At 30.6% G+C, this 19,484-nt stretch overlaps 2 protein-coding genes across 4 annotated transcripts in view; one reads left to right on the top strand and one right to left on the bottom strand.

Annotated features, from left to right (window-relative positions):
• LOC118193654 (uncharacterized) overlaps positions 1–19,484 on the top strand; it is a 112,069-nt gene that overhangs the window by 23,527 nt on the left and 69,058 nt on the right. For 2 of the 3 annotated variants that reach the window (XM_085820602.1, XM_085820604.1), the window contains exon 2: positions 13,331–13,451. In XM_085820602.1, the coding sequence (XP_085676728.1) occupies positions 13,331–13,451 (121 nt within the window). Of the gene's footprint in view, positions 1–7,533; positions 8,294–13,330; positions 13,452–19,484 lie in introns of those variants that run through there. The other variant, XM_085820603.1, reaches the window with a different exon arrangement.
• On the bottom strand, positions 6–7,436 carry LOC118205099 (uncharacterized). The gene is made up of 3 exons (XM_035377392.2): positions 7,180–7,436; positions 1,800–2,002; positions 6–354 (listed from the first exon to the last, which is right to left on the bottom strand). Exons 1-3 carry the CDS (start codon positions 7,373–7,375, stop codon positions 205–207), a joined length of 549 nt encoding a protein of 182 aa, XP_035233283.2. The 5' UTR covers positions 7,376–7,436; the 3' UTR covers positions 6–204.

The raw sequence follows: 19,484 nt of genomic DNA, 5'->3' as shown, positions 1-19,484 counted from the left end.
GTATATTCATGTTTAACAGAATTTTATTGTGGATATTTGAATTCATAAATCAAATTTTGAATTTTCATCTGTAACAGTTCCTGATCAGCAGGACACTTTACTGTCTTCAGCTGACCAGCAACATACGCTCCAAGCAAGTCGTTCACATCTTTCTCTTCTGTTATGTTTTTTAGACATTTTGTCATTGTAGTAAAAAGTTCATCTTCAGGTTTTTTTTCTTTTTTTGCTTGTGCCTGGAGCAACCAATTGACTTCCAGACATTTTGGGGGTTTCTAATAGATTGCATGTTTCTTCTGTGCTTGTAGGAGGAAGAACACTTTCTTCTGAAAACGTTTCAGTTTCTTCAACAAAATTCTGAAAGAAAAAGAATATTTAAAAAATGAATATTATCAACTCTATTAACACGTTGATGGCCATGGCACTTTTCGGATTCCGGTCCGAGAAGCCAAATCAATTTAATCGTTATAAATTTTTATAATTATATTTTTTGTTCATTTTTTAATAAATTTTTTGTTTATGCAAGCTAGCATTGATTTTTTTGTTCTTTTCCCAGAAGCAACCTATCAATATTAGCACTGATATATTCCGAGTTTAATTGTAGCTTCACAAAAATGGCAAGTAAACACAGTGCAAGATAATTCGTAGTTGCCGTCTTACAAAAGAACGCAATCTACGAGTTATCTCGTAGTTGGCAGTCAACGTATTAATTAATGAACAATAAATCTGATTCAACTAACATTACGAATAAAGTTATTTAATAAAAGGAATAAAGTGCTTAGACTTAAAATTATGGGAATAGTAAAATAGTTAAATTAAAATAGATGACTATATAAATTCGAGATAGGTTAATAGGTTCTTATGGCAAAGGATCTGAAGGATACCAGAGTAAAATAAATTCAAACCATGTTTATCAATCCAAAATCAATTTGCCCAGAATGACTACTAATTTCATTTTCGCATTTTGCGTTGATTCAATATAAGCTTTGTTTCACTTTTCAAATTGTTGCCAAATATTATCGCCCTGTATAATATTTAAAGAAATTAAATAATGAAGAATCTGCATAAATATATGTTTCTCACAGTGTGATAAAACAATGGTACCTAAGGCCATCAAATTTTCAATAACGTAATCCTCCTATGAATATGGGCATCTGGAAGCCTAAATTTGAAATTTGTCCTATTATCGATTTAATTTTGTAAAACTTTTATCAAATTTATGATTAACAAACTCAGGAATTCCAAAGCAAGCAATGGCAACATTGTACAGGAAACACATTTTAATCTCCAGGATGTGAGACTGTGTATCAGAAATTCTAAAAATATGGTCATTTTAAAATTATTTTGCGATATTGCTCTTGAACTGAAATTTATGGTTTAAGTATGAAGAACATGATATTTAATAAATAAAGGTAACACACGAAATGGTAAAAAACATGCCTTTAGGCGTAATTAAAACACTGAAACCTTTCAAATTTCATTTCATTACTTTTATATGTTTTTTTTTAAATTTGTTTTATTGAATATGGTAGATTCTGCAAGGACTATACATCTCAGAAGTAGCTTAGAGGTAGATTTCCGAAAAGAGAAACTGGAACACTTGGGCAAAACAAACATGCAACCACCCCGATTGCCAAGATACGAATCCAGAGTGGCAAATGATACAAAATTTTAAATTTCACATGAGCCGTAAACACAGAGAAAGAAACATTGTATGATTTTTATATTACAGCACACATATAAATTTGCTAATTTAATGGATAGTATTTTTAATATAAAAAATGTATATATTTAAAAATTACCATTACAATACACTCAGATGAATTATCCATATTGCTACAATTATCCACAGCAGCAAAAGAGTCGTCTAAAAATTGAAGCCGTACATAATGTTCCCACTTTGGAACAAATCCAGTGGATCCTGTTCCACTTTTAAACAGCTTCGCCTTTTTTCTTTCCTTCCTAAAATATGTCCTGAGGTTCTGAAATTTTGTCATCACAGTCTCTATAAAAATGGAACAATTTTATTATATGTAGTATTATTCATTCTAACAGATTTTGTAGAAAGGGGTTTATAATCTGTGGCAATATAAGGAGTGGATCTGAAGATCAATCTATGTTAACACAAATAAATTAAAAAATATAATTAGTGGTAAATAAAATAAAAACATGATAAAAAAATAATTTTACAGAAACTGCAGCTGTGCATCTGGTATGTAAATATAATATGCATATATATAATTGCATCAATATAAAATGACATATATACATGTTTTATAGAAATGCATATGTCTATGTAAGTATGCATTTATTCATACATGCATCTAAAAATGAGGACACCTTATCACATACGTACATATGTAACATATGTAGATATCATTTAATTGTATATATGCATATTACACTTGTATACCTGCATATAGATGTTTAACACAGCTGCCATTTTCTTGTAATTTCTGACAAATCATTTGCCCAAAGGTGCATTAGCCCAGAACGGCTATTAATCTCAAAACGGTATTTTGCATCATATCACTAAAAATGCAAAATCACTTTTAAAACTGTCGCCACCAAATATTATCACCCTATTTTATATTTAAGAAAAGTAATAATGAAGAATCTGTATGAATGAATGTATAAATTTCTTGCATTCTGAAAAAACAACGATAGCTAGAGCCATCAAATTTTGAATAATGTAGCCCTCCATTTCCCCTGGAAGCCCGAATTTTGTTGTAATTTATTTCATATTTTGTCAAACTTTAAGGAAATTTTTTATCCAAAACACCCCTTTGAATGTAATATAAAATCTGAAAGCTTTCAGGGTTTTTACCCCTGATTATATTTTTAATCTTATTTGTATGAACATAAATTGATCTTCCGATTCACTGCCATAGATTTATGGAAGATATGAATTACTATCCATATTTTGTTTAAAAAAAATTCAAAGCTGATGCTGTAACAAATTATAAAACATTTCACAGGAATATTCTACTTTCATAAAAGGAAATATATATATATATATATACATATATATATATATACATATATATATATAAATGAGTATACCTTATTTCACAAATGAAGTTGTATGCACCAAATTTACAAATAATGAAATACATGTAATGTACACTGGTGAAATAAATTAAGAGAATTTGTATATTTTATCGAATTGCATGAAAAGAACTGAACTGAAGGAATAACCACTTATGGATAAAAATGCAAGTGTTGTAGGGCAAATACATAAGCATACACACGTGTGTAGGCCGAGTCAGCAGAAAAACAGGCTGTCCACTAGTTCTGGAGATCCTAGATCAAATATGAAAATTCTCTAAATTTATTTCACCAGTGTACATATATTACATAATGTACAAATATATGTAAATATTAGATTTGTATACATATTTTTAAATATGCTTATATAAAGAAATGCATAAATTAAAAATGTCTATATATTAATATTCTCAGCCACTCTAAATTTCAGTAAACACTGCAGTATAAGATTGTTTCTTTTCAAAAATTTATATCCCTGACAGGGCCTTCTACTAGATTTAAACATATTTTTAAATTTAACTGAATATTTTTCAAAGGACACATAGGTGTGTATTTATTTATTTATTTATCTTTTTTTTTATTAGAAATCTCAAAAAGCAGTATACATTTCTTTTTATAGTCTAAAATATTATTCAGATATTGATCAATTGAAGCTTTTAGTCAGCTCTGCTTAAATTTAACTTTCCTTATTTACTTTTTAAATAATAATTTTACCAGAAAATCTGTTTCTGAAATAAAAATCAGATTTCTAAGTTTTAACTGGTACAATTATATTCGGAAATTTAAAGATTTTTATTCTTAGCTACATCTTTTCGGGTGATCCATTGCAATTTACTAAAATATGCGCATAGGTAGGTTTTCATCCGCAGAGAACCCGTTGGTGCCGTTGCATTTTTACTCGCCAAGCCAACGTCATTTTTAGTGCATGAAAATTCAAGTTAGCAGACAAAACAATATATTAAGCATATGGTAGTAAAAGTTCACAGATAATAAGCATGTAAATGTAAAACTAACTTGTTAAGCGTGGTATACGAAAACTGTATTAAATTCAAGTTAGCACAGAAAAGAATATATTAAGTATAAGACAATATATAAGCATTTATAACGGAAATAAAAATTCATTTGAAAAATATAAATTAGTATTAATGTACTGAAATTAACCTGTTAAACGTGATAAACAAAAAAAATTTGGTTGATCTTTACAATATGGTAACTGGTAGTTTGGCGACATTTTGGAGGCGATAAAGGTTACTACCTGGGACATTGGTAATAATGTGAGCCGTACTCAGTTCCGATTACGCATTATTTTGTGTGAGGGAAATGAGAGATCATGGGATATGTCATGTGATATTAACGCACGAATTACGGTTCTTTAATCGGAAAAGGGGGGAAATCGGGAAAAAATCTGGAAATTTTGTATTTCGCTTTATTCTGTGTTGTGTGAAACAGTGTTCGTGAATTTTTGGATCCCATGGCCGTAACTAAAGTAAATTCGAAATGGATATTTATGTATGTATTAATTTAATGTATGTGCTCATTTATATTTTAACTAGTGTTTTTGAATTTAATTATATTTTAATTAAATGATAGTTATTTTGTGATTTTTATGTTTGTAGGAATTTGGTATACGTTTTAGTTGAAGTAAACGTGCATGGAAATAATTTAAATATCTGACACTAAGTATTTGTAATGGTTGCGGTATGAATTCGTTGGTGACGTGTATAATGTAATAGATGATTTAGAGGTAAACGTTTTTGGATATTTTATTTATTTTATATGTGGAAATGTTCATATTTGGAAAGGGTAAATACTTTTTCGTGATCAGGTAATTTCATATATGTTCTTTTTACCGGGTTTAAAGATTGAGAAAATTGTCATGTATTTTGGTGAAATTTTTCTAATTTATGAGAAAAAAGCAGTGTACATAGATATAGTGAAGAGTGTGCGCAATGCCATTTTTGTGCAATTCTGGGATGTTTTTTTAAGTAAAAATAAGTCGGCGTGTACATGGTTTAGTGATATTTTAATTAAATGATAGTTATTTTGTGAATTTTATGTTCGTAGGAATTTGGTATACGTTTAAGTTGAAGTAAACGTGCATGGAAATAATTTAAATATTTGATACTAAGTATTTGTAATGCTTGCGGTATGAATTCGTTGGTGACATATATAATGTAATAGATGATTTAGAGGTAAAAGTTTTTGGATATTTTATTTATTTTATATGTGGAAATCTTCATATTTGGAAAGGGTAAATACTTTTTCGCGATCAGGTAATTTCATGTTCTTTTTACCGGGTTTAAAGATTGAGAAAATTGTCATGTATTTTCGTGAAATTTTTCTAATTTATGAGAAAAAAGCAGTGTACATGGATATAGTGAAGAGTGTGCGCAATGCCATTTTTGTGCAATTCTGGGATGTTTTTTTAAGTAAAAATAAGTCGGCGTGTACATGGTTTAGTGATATTTTAATTAAATGATAGTTATTTTGTGAATTTTATGTTCGTAGGAATTTGGTTATACGTTTAAGTTGAAGTAAACGTGCATGGAAATAATTTAAATATTTGATACTAAGTATTTGTAATGCTTGCGGTATGAATTCGTTGGTGACATATATAATGTAATAGATGATTTAGAGGTAAAAGTTTTTGGATATTTTATTTATTTTATATGTGGAAATCTTCATATTTGGAAAGGGTAAATACTTTTTCGCGATCAGGTAATTTCATGTTCTTTTTACCGGGTTTAAAGATTGAGAAAATTGTCATGTATTTTCGTGAAATTTTTCTAATTTATGAGAAAAAAGCAGTGTACATGGATATAGTGAAGAGTGTGCGCAATGCCATTTTTGTGCAATTCTGGGATGTTTTTTTAAGTAAAAATAAGTCAGCGTGTACATGGTTTATGTGTTATTTTGAAAAACGCGTAAGAAGTATGGTATTGTGCACTTTTTCCTAATTTTGCAGTGAATATTCGTCACAATTAAGCAGTTTTGTTAGATAAAATTTCTAGCATAAGTGTAATTCGGCTAGTAGATTGTTGGAAGAAGTGTTCAGTAGATAAAAAGAAAAGAAACATGTCTTTACTTCGTGAAGACAAAATGGCGGCGGGGAAAAAAAAAAGAGGGTTGCTGTAGGAGAGTTGGTCGCCAAATTTTCGCCAAAAAAACACCAAGTTACCATAATGTAAAGATCAACAAAAAATTTGTCTTAAATTCCAGTTAACACAGAAAACAACATATTCCTTACACCAGCAGTGGTTTGCTAATTTTGATGACCATGGTGATGCATCAAAGTATTCTGTCATCTTAGATAATCAATAATCTTTTTTATTTCAACTTAATCATCAATTTATGTCACACTTGCCATCCTTTGAAAGGTTATTGTTAGAAAAGCATTAACAATATATTATCTTGTTAAAATTTTACGCCAGAAAATTGATTTATTCTCATAATTTTAGATGACAATAACCAATAATAAAAATAAAAGCATTACTTAGTTATTTAAATTGCTGGTTCTTAGAGCTGTTAATAATTAAGAACACAACGTGAACAGCCGTGTTACAAATTAGCATTCACTCCTCCCGCCGTATTTTCTTCCTTTCATCCCGAACCGAGAACCGGCATCTATCTACGAAAATATTTCTATAAATCTGCAAATGCGAACAACGAGTGATAATTCAACAAAATAAACCCAAGAGGAATGGTTGCAAACTTCGAACAAGCGAATAGGATAAATGCGCTGGGTTACCAGGTTTGAACTTTTATCGCCAATGTTGGCGATGTTTACATTTACCGGGTTCTCTGCGGAAGTGCTTCCAGGGTATGGAAGTAATTGCGTCACACGTTATTCCAATAAGTAAATTTTTAAATTCACCTGGTAAGTTAACGCGGTGAATACCATGAATCACGATAATGTTTACAAACATAATTCAGCGAAAATTAGGCGTTCGTTTTGGCGACAAAGCCGCCTGTGTTTTACAAGTGTTTGCTTAGATATCGCGAATGTAAAATACATACTTTTCTTTACATGATTATGCTTACGTAACATAGAAAACATGGCAAAGTGATATATTTATATATACATAGTAAATGTTTATATTTAATTAACAGCACAAAATGCAATAATAAACTTACCAGGCGTAAACATATGTCCATATTCAGGCCATTTGTCTGCGAGATGCTGGGCGATTGTGATATATGCATTCCACTTCAGAAGTTTTTTGGTGTAACTGGGATCTGTAATATCCCATAAACATCGCCTTTGCCTCACTTCTTCAATAAGTTCAGCTTCGATTTCTGTACACCACTTGCTACCATTGCAGTCCGCCATCTTGAATGTTGTTTTGGTTGATGATGATGATGATGAGGGATTCGAAGCTGATAGCTGATTGGTTGAAAACGAACAACCTGCAACTTTTTGCGAACGGAAGCAAAAAATCGCGCGCCTTTTGCTCAGTAGTAAACCAGGCAGAAAAGTTGTCCGAAACAAACCGCCGTGTGATACCGCCCTTTATAGAGATTCTTTGGCTTAAGTACATAATCACATATCTAATCGAACTTGATTCATGGTACCTGTATCAGAGGACAGAGGGATTCTTCTTGGAAAATACCTACTAAATTAAAATAACACGCTTAATAACGTTCATTAGAGATACTAAATTAATGTAATTTAATACATACATAAATTAATAAAAATACATAAATTTCAAAGGAGGTTTGAATAAAAAACTCCTGCAACTAGTAAAGAAGGTTCTATACTCAAACCTCCGAAAATACTGTTGTAAATTTATAAAAAAACGCATTGATTCTTGTTCGCCCATCGGACGAAAGAGTTTTTAGTACCAGTAATTTTCTCCGGAAAAGTTTAGAATGCTACCAGTTAATGGTTCCAAAAAGAAAACGCCAGCAAGTGGCGTAAAGGTGAAACCTCATAGGAAGTCTTCTCCGACATTCCCTCTTAATCATAGTACGTTGTAACTTTTTTTTGGTACATCATTTTGTACCCATTGTGACAAAATGAAAAGGGGAAACGATCATACGTTTTGCTGTGTACCAGGGTGTAATTCACGAGCTCAGAAAGAACCTCATTTAAGTTTCCATCGTTTTCCTGCTTCGAGGTGTTTAAGACAAGATGACGATGCGATAAGGCGAAGAGCGAAATGGATTTGTGCTCTTCGGAAAAAGAATGTTACTGACTTCATGAAAGTATGTTCCAAACATTTCCAGAAAACAGACTACATTTTACCTGGTAAAAAGTTCTTTAATTTTATCTGGATAGAGGTATTTTTAATTAGTCGTAATGATAAGTCAACTTGAACGTAAACGGAGAGTAACATGAATGCAGGTCGTTCACAAAGTAAACAATGTGCAAACTTGATTATGTTATCCTTAATTTATCCTATGTTTCTGCGTATTTGTTATTTCTTTATATCATGAACATTAATGAAAATTCATGAAGAAAATTATAATTACTAACATTAATGAAAGTTCATAGGCGCAATAGAGGAAATTATAATTACTAACAGTTATAATAAGTTTTGAATATATCACCATAATAAGAATAAAATGTTTTCATTATGAGCTGTATGCATTGAAAGTATGGTTTTAGTAACTGACGATCTTTTTTTATTGCTAAATTATTTAAAATCTTTAAGCACATTCGTTCTACAAGGAATATTAAATATAGAAAATAGTTAAGATTATCTACAGAGATTAATGAGGAATACACTGCAGAAAGGGAACTTGAGGTCAAGTTTTTCAAATGTATTGTATATAGAGGGTCTCTTTAACATTAGTCTAAATGATTTATGAAGTACAAGATGCTTATGTAACTTAACTGAATGTATTAATCTGCTGACGTAAATGTTGTAAAATAACATGTTTAAAAGTATGAAGATCAGTTTTAAAGTATATTTTTAATATTGCATAGTTATGTTAAGGAGTTATAACAACATAAAATTAGATTTTTAAGACGCTTACCATTTGGATAGCATTTAGAATGAGTTTCATATAAATATACTTAATATATTTTTGTTAGTTATATGTCTTTTTATCTTCCAAATCTCCATTTCATTTAAAAGAATGAATATCCACTTTTTAATCTATCTCATATTTATGCAATACAATCTGAAATTTGTCTTGAGATCAAATAGCATGGTATCTATGATCATGTTTTGCTTTACCGCATATTTAAAACTGTATTATAAGCAATATTCATACATTATATTAAATTTTATTTTAATATTTTAAGAAATTTCAGTTAGTTGATGTAAATTTTTTCCTTTGAACTAGGTATGAATTAAAAAAGAAACACGTGAATGTAAAATAAAAAAATAAAAGGCAAAAAAGCAACCATAGTTTGTTCAAAATGTTACCCAAAGTAACGCTGCTCATTTATTCAGTTTTAAACTTGAATTTTTTTCCAAATGGGGAAAAGCTACAACACATGGAGAGCTGACAGACATTTTCAGAGGAAGAATCAGGTAGCCTTCATAATAATGAGAAAATCCTGAATAGAATAATAAGATTGTGCAGAAGAAGAATGTGAATATAAAATAATAAAATATTGAGTGTAAAAGTATTGAAACTAAACCAAGGTTGAACAAATATGATATTGGAGTAGGTATAATGAAGTAAACATATATTGATCATCAACACCTATCTGTTTTACATGATTTTGAACTATTATTAAAAATAAGAGTGGCTAGAATGGCTAGAGCTGCTGTGGTTGTACTACAGCAGTTAAATTTCATTTTCAAATTTAAAAGAACTCCAAATTGATAAGTTTGAAATCTTATTATAGCTCACATTTTTAGCACTCTTGATTAGTATCTCAAATCTCATATCTACTCTTTGATATCTGAAGCATTTGTAGGTACTTGCATATTATCCCGTTGAATGTGAAACTTGGCTACAATGAAATCACAAAGTTAGTAGAGACTCAGCCAAAATTGCACCAACATTCCTGTAGAATTCTAAAGTAATTGATGCCTCTTAATTAATAAATAATCAGTATTCAACCTGCCTTTTTTTTTTTTTTTTTTTTTTTTTTTCCGCTTCATAAAAAAGATTTAATTATTTTGTTAGTATCTGCAATTTACCTGAAATCTCTGTTTAGAACACTCTGGTTTCCCACAGGTAATTATTTTAATCCATAATAACTGCTTTGTTAGCCATATTCAGCTGACTATATCATGTCTGTTAATAAACATTTTTGTTATGACAGGATGCCATAATCTTGAAAATAATCCACTGCTTCCTGTTCTGCAAATGACATATCTAAAACTTTAATCATGTTTTACAAAAAAAAAAAAAAAAAGAGAGAGAGAGATAATACTGCAATAGTAGTTAATTTATATATCCTTCTTCATAAAAACAAGGGGCTTATCAAGAATCATTCAGAATTACATCAAACAAAAGCATTGATAATTAAAATACAATAACACGCCGAACAAATATTAATTTAGAACTCAAACAACAAAAATCAGTGTTATATTTTCACTGAAAACTGTGAACAAAACAATGTTCACTTTGTTGTTTGACTTCTAAATTAAAAGCACTGATGTTGTGTTGTTATGTTATACTTATTCATAACTAATGTTAAATCATGCTGCCTGGTGTCAGTTTCATGGTTGATAAGTAATATGCGAGTACCTATTTGGATTTGGTTCCAGTTCCAGTGCTTTTTGTTTTAATTTTTATTTCATTGCACAGTTTTATGATATTTCTGTATTGTATAATACTTTTAATATATATTAGCAACAAGGAGAGCTGAATTTTTGCCAGAGTTAATTAAATGCTCAAGTTCTACAGAAAACAGTTGAGAAAAATTTTAAAAATCAAGTAATAAAGAATGTATATTAAAATTGAATAGTTTGTAAAGAAATAAATGAAAATTAGTAAAATACATTTCATTAAAATACTAGAGTTAATCTTATGTGGGGCTCAAACTATAATTATGAATTGTTTCCAGCTTGCTGTTTGTTTTGTAAATATGATGTGTTATTGAAGTTATTCTTGTATTATTGTGACTGAGTTACAGCTATACTTCTATATTTGCAGTTCAGAGTAGTAAAGGGTGTTAAAGGAATTTCTTAAATTTTAAAATGCAAGCTTGCTATGTCTAACATAGGCAAAGTGTAGCATCTCAAATGCTTCACTTATACACTCATTTCAGATAGATGTAATCAAATACATGGATTGGAAGTGTTCATTGTGGAACCTTATATTTTTAAGTTATAAAAAAACCCCTAAATTTAAGCTTGCACCCTTAACTTTGTGATCGTGAATTGTTATTAAGATAGCTGGGTGGTCAGAGACAGTTTGACTCATCTTTGTTTGCAGGTCCCTGCATCTATATTCACAACTTACTTTCAGTTTTTCTTCTAAAATTCACTTTATTTTTGTTAATAACATGTTACTGGAGCTTTTTTGCAATTTAAATTATGATTGTATTATTAATTCTAAATTATGATTCAGTAACATTTTTGTTTTATCTTTTAATATGTTTAGTTATATAGTCTGGCCATTCGCATTCTAGTGTTTACATACATTGTTTCATATTGAATTATAGAAGCTACTTTTACACACGCCCTCATTTGGTGATAAATTTCTCGCCAAACATTGAGAAACTACATGGCACCATATTACTATCTAAATTTTTTGTCTACATTTCAAACTTTAAGCTTGAAACGTCTGCAAAAGCGTGGTTTTCACACGTTCAAAAACCATGTTTTGAACGCACAATTTACGCCAAAAATCCAGGGGTGGGGAATTAAGATAGCAAAAACGTAAAGTGCCTAACCAAAAATATTTGACAAGAATACATGTACACAGCGATCTGTTTTAACTTAAAAAACATCAGAGAATTGCACAATCTATGCAGCGTAGGAATCTGGGAATTATGCACGCCTCGCTAAAATAAACTGTTAGAGTAGACTGAAGGGTACTCCTTGTATTATCTCAAAGCTGTTGTTTCATTTATTGCCAAATTGTTGTTTCATATATGGTAACCTGAGTAGTTGAATGTTCCATAAATATGCTTTTACCTAGAATTGGGTGCTCCTTCGACTTTTTAAGTAAAATTATATCGATGTGTACATACACAAAGTCAAGGGAATGTACAATGCTTAGTTTGTGCAATTATGTGATGTTTTTTAAGTGAAAATAGGTCAATGTGTACATAGATAATGAGTTTGTGCAATTCTTTGACTTGTTATTTTTGTCTTTGTGTAGCAGCGATTTTTTATGATTAAAATCACTGCTACTTAAAGCCAAAATAAAAAGTCAAAGAATTGCACAAACTTGGTATCCATGTAATACCAAAAATTGCCAATTTCGCCAAGGGATACCCGTAAATATACTTTTACCAAATAAACTAACATAACAACAATAAATTTTAAACAATACCATGTACATAGTGTTGTGTTTAACTTAGAAAAACATTAGCAAATTGCACAACCTCAGCATTGCACACAAACCAACAAAATATACTAAAATAACTACAAATAAATTACAAACAATTCAAAAAATAACAATAACGACAGAAATTCATAGCAAAAAACAATAAACATAACATTCTACAAAATAAGAACAACAATAAAATAAAATGCACTTACCATTGTGAATGCTTCTTTAAACAGCAGAAATATCAATTTCAAACATAGGCAAAACTTATCAATTTCCACTTTATCCTCCTTTCCTCCCATCTTCTGCGAAACAGAGCATACAAAGTCCAGCATACATTTGTGAATAAAAATTCACCTGTACCTTTTAATACTAAATTTACCTTGCACACAATCCAAAATATGCAATTGAAATTTTGCCACCACGTCTTTCATTGTAACGTAAGCCATTTCAAAATGCCCACCAAACCAACACAGTTGTGCCACAAACCAGCATATATCACCGCATTTGACGATGCCATACATCTGAGGGCATATATAAGAGTAGTACCGAATTATATTTCATAACATGAGAATAAACAAAGGATATGAAGAAATAACTATCAAGAACAGGGGGGAAAAAACTGACACTAAAGGAGGTTTTTTTTTTTTTTTAATATTAAAATATTTTTCTAATAACAGCATTAGTTAATTTAACAAAATACAGTCTATTTCTTAGGAACTGAGAGATTACACCGAGTTTATGGTTTTAATTGATAAGCTGTTGTAGCTGTTTTTATAAATTGTCTAAATTATGTATAGTATAATAATAATAAATGATACCTAAATTATTACTTCATTGGAGTAAATCATCATTAATGTTTATCATTTTCCTCCCCCAGATTCTGCAACAAAAAGACCCCACTTAAAAAGGACTGCTGTTCCAAGTTTGAATTTACCTACTGATAATGAGCAAAGTATTAGTAAAATAAGGAAAAGTACTGATCAAAGGCATGGATTCTGGTAAATAAGTTAAAAAAAGTTAAATAAGTTTGCAGTTTTGAAAATCAAATTATAGTATTTCTGTGGATATTTAAGTCTTTGCCAGCACCTGGCATACAACAGCAGCTAGCATCTGTAATTTTTCTATCTTTGTTAATATTGCAGCAACCATAGAAGCTCACTTACAATTCTACTCTTCTGTGAATATTGCAGTATAGGAATTGTCATAGGGTAGTACAGTCAAAAGTCGTTAATTCGGACACCCATAATCCGGACCTCAAAGCTACAAACTTTCTGCACATGCATCGCATTGACGCATGCGCGTAAGACCTTTACGGCTGCGAATATGCGTGTGTGCATGCGCATAATACGTTTACGCATGCACGTTTAATGTATAACAGACAGTATAAGCTAAGCTAAAATTATCTAATTCAGTTAATATTGCAGATTGCATTGTTCCTTAATCTTCGAATTGGATCCAGCTTATTATTTTTTGCAGAGTGTTAGAGCAATTTTATAAAAGTAAGCTTGAACTTTCGATTATGTCAAATAGAATTTCCGATATATATTTACTAATACGTAAAGGATCTACAAAGCCAAAGTATGTTTCGAAGTCCATTAAACAAAAAGTGGAAGTGCTGCAAAAAATGGATAAAGGCATATCCTTCATTTCTCTAACCATTCCGAAACCTGTTTATCAATTTCATGTTGCTCTGTGTGGGGGGGGGGATACGCCACGGCGCGCAATGAATTGGAAGTTGATCTGTCAGCACTAACCTTATCTTCAGGGCAGATGTTTTTATTTTATTTGGCTTATAATTCCTTACTAAATGTAGTATTTCATCTCGATGTACTCCGTCTTTGATATGATTTAAATCAAATTCCTCCTCATTATAATTCGCTTCCGATAGTGAAGAAAGTGACACAGAGGTTTTGAAAATGAAAAAATTTCGATTGACAAATTAGTCGGTATTCTCGACACAGCAATTATAGGACTTGAACAGCGTAACTTTGTAATTGAACAAGAAATTATGTCTGTATAGAATTAAAGAGAAAGTATTATCACATAAAACGAAGCAACTTAAACAACTTACATTGAAAGAAATGTTTAATAAAGTAAACAAATAAATATTAAGCTTTTTTTTTTTTTTTTTTTTTGTTTGTGAATTTTGATACCCTTTAGATCATAATTGTTCTTTATTTCATAAATTACGGTTTCATATTTTTAATTTTATAATTTCTGCAGGCCATCTTACCAGATTTAAACTGATGATCTATAATCCGGAAAAATCGATAATCGGAATCGGCGAAGACCCGACGAGTCCGGATTATATTGACTTTTGACTGTATTAGCATCAAGTACTGGTTAGTATATAATGTCCTTTTCCAAGTAGACATGGCAGCTTCTGTTATGCTAAGGGCTTTTTTTTTCATGAGAAATACTTCCAACTACTTTTTTTCCATCACAAAATGATTAAGTTAAACTTTTAATTGAATAATTTGTGCTTTTAAAAAAGGAAAATTTTTGTTATGAATTATAATTAACATTATCGTATGTTTTCTCTTAAAATTTATATTAAGATTTTTTTCAGTTTATTCATTTAGCTTATTTTGGTACTTTTCCACTTCACCGGTGCAAATCTTGCCAAGCAGACTTTGTTGGCGACTGCATACAGTATACACATAAAAAATGTTAACAAATGTTAGTTCTAAGAATTTTTTTATTTTGAAGGAATAAATATTTCAATATGGTTTAAAATTTTGTAAAAAGCCAGTAAATAAAGACAATAAATTTCTAAAAAGACATTAGTTTAAAATTTACTATGCTTTCATGGTTCAACATCCTGATTTGCCAGTTTGTATCACGTGACCCCAAATGATCTCACGTAAACTGCGGTACAAAAAACTAATTATCTCAGTAATATCTACTTTAATTTCAAGTTAAATCTTAATTTGGAATACAAGTTTAAATGCAAGAATTATTTCAGTTCATACGAATAGCTTTCTCAGAAATTATGTAAAATCACGTTGCTTTACTTCGCTAGTGCATTCGCATTAGAATTGATGAATTTAACCCTTGATTTTGCCTTTTCTATATTTTCGTCTTCGAGTGAGCGGTGTGATTGCATCCTAATTGACTTAATTACCACGAATGGTCATAGGGCTTAAAAATTTAACTATCTAGGTAAAAATTCTATGTAATTGTATGCCAGTATTGAAAGAAACAATCAATCTGATAAGAGATGGCTGCGACTTGTTTTGAAAATGAAGCGTAAAAGGTTACCAGTGAAGGTATTCCGTTTGGCATCAGTTGTACCATTATTGGCGACTTTATCCTTTGCACGTGCAAAACGGAAAAGTACCCTTATTTTATTTTTATGTAAAGAAGGCAAAAAGCCTAGGCTGAATCAGTTATCTCTTTTTTACACAAGAGGACATTATGGATTTTTATGGAGGAGTTCCAATGTAGGGCATCATGTTTAAGATAATTGTATTATAGGTTGCAGAATTTGTAGAGTGAAAGTGATGGATGTGTCATGTGTATTCCATTCTTAAAAAATGGGTCACATGATAAATGTAATAATTGGGAAATAAGAGTTTGTTGTATGCAACTAGCTAAATGTCATAGTTTCCAACATTTACTCACTTAAAAGGCCTGTCTATATCGCTGCACCCCACAGGGAAACATATCACCAGCACTAGATAGATACAAGTCTATAGTCACTGTGCCAGAAGTCAGGCGTATTAATAATGATGAGATACAATGTCACTAGAGACTTATTTGGTGACAGCCAGTGAAATTGCGAATAAAAATCATACATCCGTAAAGCTGTGAGGGCTACTGAATCGGTGTTGTGCTTACTAAATAACATGCGCAACATATTGTTGGATTTTTTAAATTATTTTAACAAACTTAATTGATGATGATACATTTATTTTAGATTATAATTTCCAAGGGATTTTCTTTATAAATGATAGAATTTTTTTTTCACTTTAATACACAAGAGCTTTATTATTACCAGCTATAAAGGAAGAAATATTTTCTTGCCCCATTTATTAACATATCCCCCCCTCATTTATTAGCATTAACTAAATCTGCTAGAGTAGTAATCTGTAGTCTTATGTTTGGAGAAGTGTGACAAACAAGAAAAGCTTAATTTATTGTCTGCGTGCATTTGATTATATTTTTGATTTTTTGTCGTTGGTGATTTTTCACCTTTTACATTAAGTCTAGCTAGCTTGACTGCTTGGTATCTTTACCAAGGTGTTAAGTATTATGTGGTTCATTAGATTATAAGTTTAAATCTAGCTCACCTATTTTCTGATTTTTTTCACTGAAAATACATGCTTAAGTTTGTTAAAATAATAATAATGGAAGCTTCAATCCGCAGCATATGTTATTTAGTAGATTCAGTAGTCTTCAGAGCTTTTTAGATATACGATTTCTATTCCCAATTTCACTGGGTGTCTCCAAATAAGTCTGTGGCAACATTATATCCCATCATTATCAATAAGCATAACTCCAGGCACAGTCATTTTAGACTTGTGTCTGACGTGGTGGTGATATGTTTCCCTGTGTAGATAAACTGGTGCAGCCGCTGTTGACTTCAAGAGATACTTGTTTCTGTAATTAACAGAATTCTATTAATATAAAAATTATCAAATTTTTACATGTAACATATAATAATTTTACATTATTTTTTATTATGCATAAAATAGTATAATTTTTATATCAACTAGTTATTTACATAACAATTTCATATTAATTATGTTTGTATAATTATTAGATTTTTTACATTTTTTATGAAGTGAGAAAATTTCTTTTTCCTGTTTTTATCTATTTATAATATGCATTTTATTAAATTTAATTATCAGCAATGTATGTTATATTTTATGCTATATATGTGTGCATATATGTAGAATCGGCTCTTACTGTCTAGGAATATGATGTCTGTAAACTTACTTCTTTTGTAGCTGTCTAGGGGCTAATAAACTAGTCCAATTTACAAATAACTTGAATATTTAATGGAAACATGAATAGTTATTACAAATTACAAAATGATTACGTGTAGAAGGATGAATTTACATAGATGATATTTACAGATGAAGAGAATCGACCGTCTTTTACATGTAAACATTGTAACGAAAGTTCTAGATCAAAGTCGAATCACTCATAATCCAAAAAATGAGATGCATGGCCTGGAGGGTTTTCCATAAATTTTAATTAAACTTAATATTTACATATATACAATGTAGGCTAGAATGCCTGAATCGAATATTTAATGCTCAAAAGGCAAGAACGGAATAGTTCCAGCTAAAATCTAAATCGAATTCTATTGCGTAGTGCATCGAAATTCTACCTTCAAGAAGAAGAATATTTTTTCAAGTCACGTGTTCAGAAGGGGAAAGGTTAAGTAAGCCAATAGATGGACTCCTAACGCCATCTCTTGCCGATATCAAAGAATATTTCTTAACACACTCTCCACCTGAACTCTGACAAGAGTTCATCTAACTCAGTTATACATACAATCAAGTACATAAATCACTATTCTATAAAAATATTAAAATATACTAATTAGTCAAATACTTCAATTCCAATACAGGTAACAAATAATAAATGTTATAACTAATAAATGAACTAAATTTTAAAATATTTTCCACTTAACTGAACAAACTTAACTAACAATATTCAATTTAATCATTAATAGACACAAAAAGGAAAAAAGCATAACTAAATTGTTAAAAGTTCAAAATATCTAAAGTTCAAGAGGATATAGATGTTGAACAGTACGTTTTAAAATACCATTACCAGTTTTTAATTCGAATGATCGGACTTTACCATCATGTCCAGGAATAATTTTTATGATTCTACCAAGTTTCCATAACAGTTTGTTTTTATTATCTCCTTCGACTAAAACAACATCTCCTACCTTTAGTTCTGGTTGAAGTTGTGGATTCTTCAAGAAATGGGCAGTTCTAAGATCGAATTAATATTGTTGCTTCCATTTCCACCACAACTGTTTTAACAGCAATTCTTGATAACGCTTTCTTTTTAACAACGTTTCTCTTGTCGTTTCGCCACCGATGATTCTAGCAAAGGTCAAAGGATACTTCAAATCAGTTTGTCCAATGTTTAAGAAGTGCATTGGAGTCAACGGTTGCGGGTCGTCATTGCCGTTGTAAATGTAACTTAGAGGTTGTGAATTAAGAACTGACTCCACTTCAACAAGTAGTGTAGACATTTCTTCGAAAGTCAACAATGCTTTTCCTACGATTTTTCTTAAACATTCTTTAACAGATCTAACAAGTCTCTCATAAAACCCTCCCCACCATGGGGCTCGTTTGATTATAAATTTCCAATGGATTCTTTGTTTGGCAATGAAATTCTTGAATTTGTCATCTTTTAAAACTTTTGAAAAATTCTCATCTTCTTTCTTTGTCCTGTTAAAGGTCTTAGCATTGTCAGAGTAGATGATTACGCAGTTTCCTCTTCTGCTCAAAAATCTGCGAAATGCAAGTAAAAAGGATTCTGTTGACATATCTGATACAAGTTCTAAGTGTACAGCTCGGGTTACTGCACAAACAAACAAAACAATATAGGATTTTCGAATGTCTTTAGAATTCTTTATGTAAACTGGTCCGGCGAAATCAATTCCACAGACTGCAAATGGAGGAGATTCTTGGATTCTATCCTTTGGTAAGGGTGCTGTCATCTGGTCTGCTGGTTTAGCTAAATATTTTTGGCAAATTATACAACCTTTTAATGCTTTTTTGACTAACTGTCGTCCTTTAGGAATCCAGAAGCGTGATCTGACTTTAGCTAAAGTCGCAGCAATTCCTCCATGCATTATCATCTCATGTTCTTTGCATACAATCAGAATCGTTAGTCAAGAATTTTTAGGTAAGATTATTGGATGTTTATTATCTAGTGAGAAGTCAGAAAATTCCAGTCTTCCTCTCAACCTCATGATTTCCTTTTCATCAATGTAAGGAAGAAAATTATACAAAGGAGAATTTTTTCCAACCGAATTACCTTCTTTGAGGGATTCATAT

The sequence above is a fragment of the Stegodyphus dumicola genome, chromosome 7 (genome assembly GCF_044657685.1).
Source record: "Stegodyphus dumicola isolate Sdum_Otavi_A_Nest chromosome 7, ASM4465768v1".
NCBI lineage: Eukaryota > Metazoa > Arthropoda > Arachnida > Araneae > Eresidae > Stegodyphus > Stegodyphus dumicola.
Note: the sequence above shows the minus strand (reverse complement) of the source record. Positions and strands in the feature narration are given on the sequence as shown.

Bases quoted from the DNA above. Each gene is read 5' to 3' on its own strand.
- LOC118205099 (XM_035377392.2), bottom strand. From the start codon at position 7,375: ATGGCGGACTGCAATGGTAGCAAGTGGTGTACAGAAATCGAAGCTGAA. The intron at 2,003-7,179 runs GTAAGTTTATTA...CCATTTTTATAG, and splicing joins TGGACATATGTTTACGCCTG to AGACTGTGATGACAAAATTT. The intron at 355-1,799 runs GTAATTTTTAAA...TTTTTCTTTCAG, and splicing joins CATCTGAGTGTATTGTAATG to AATTTTGTTGAAGAAACTGA.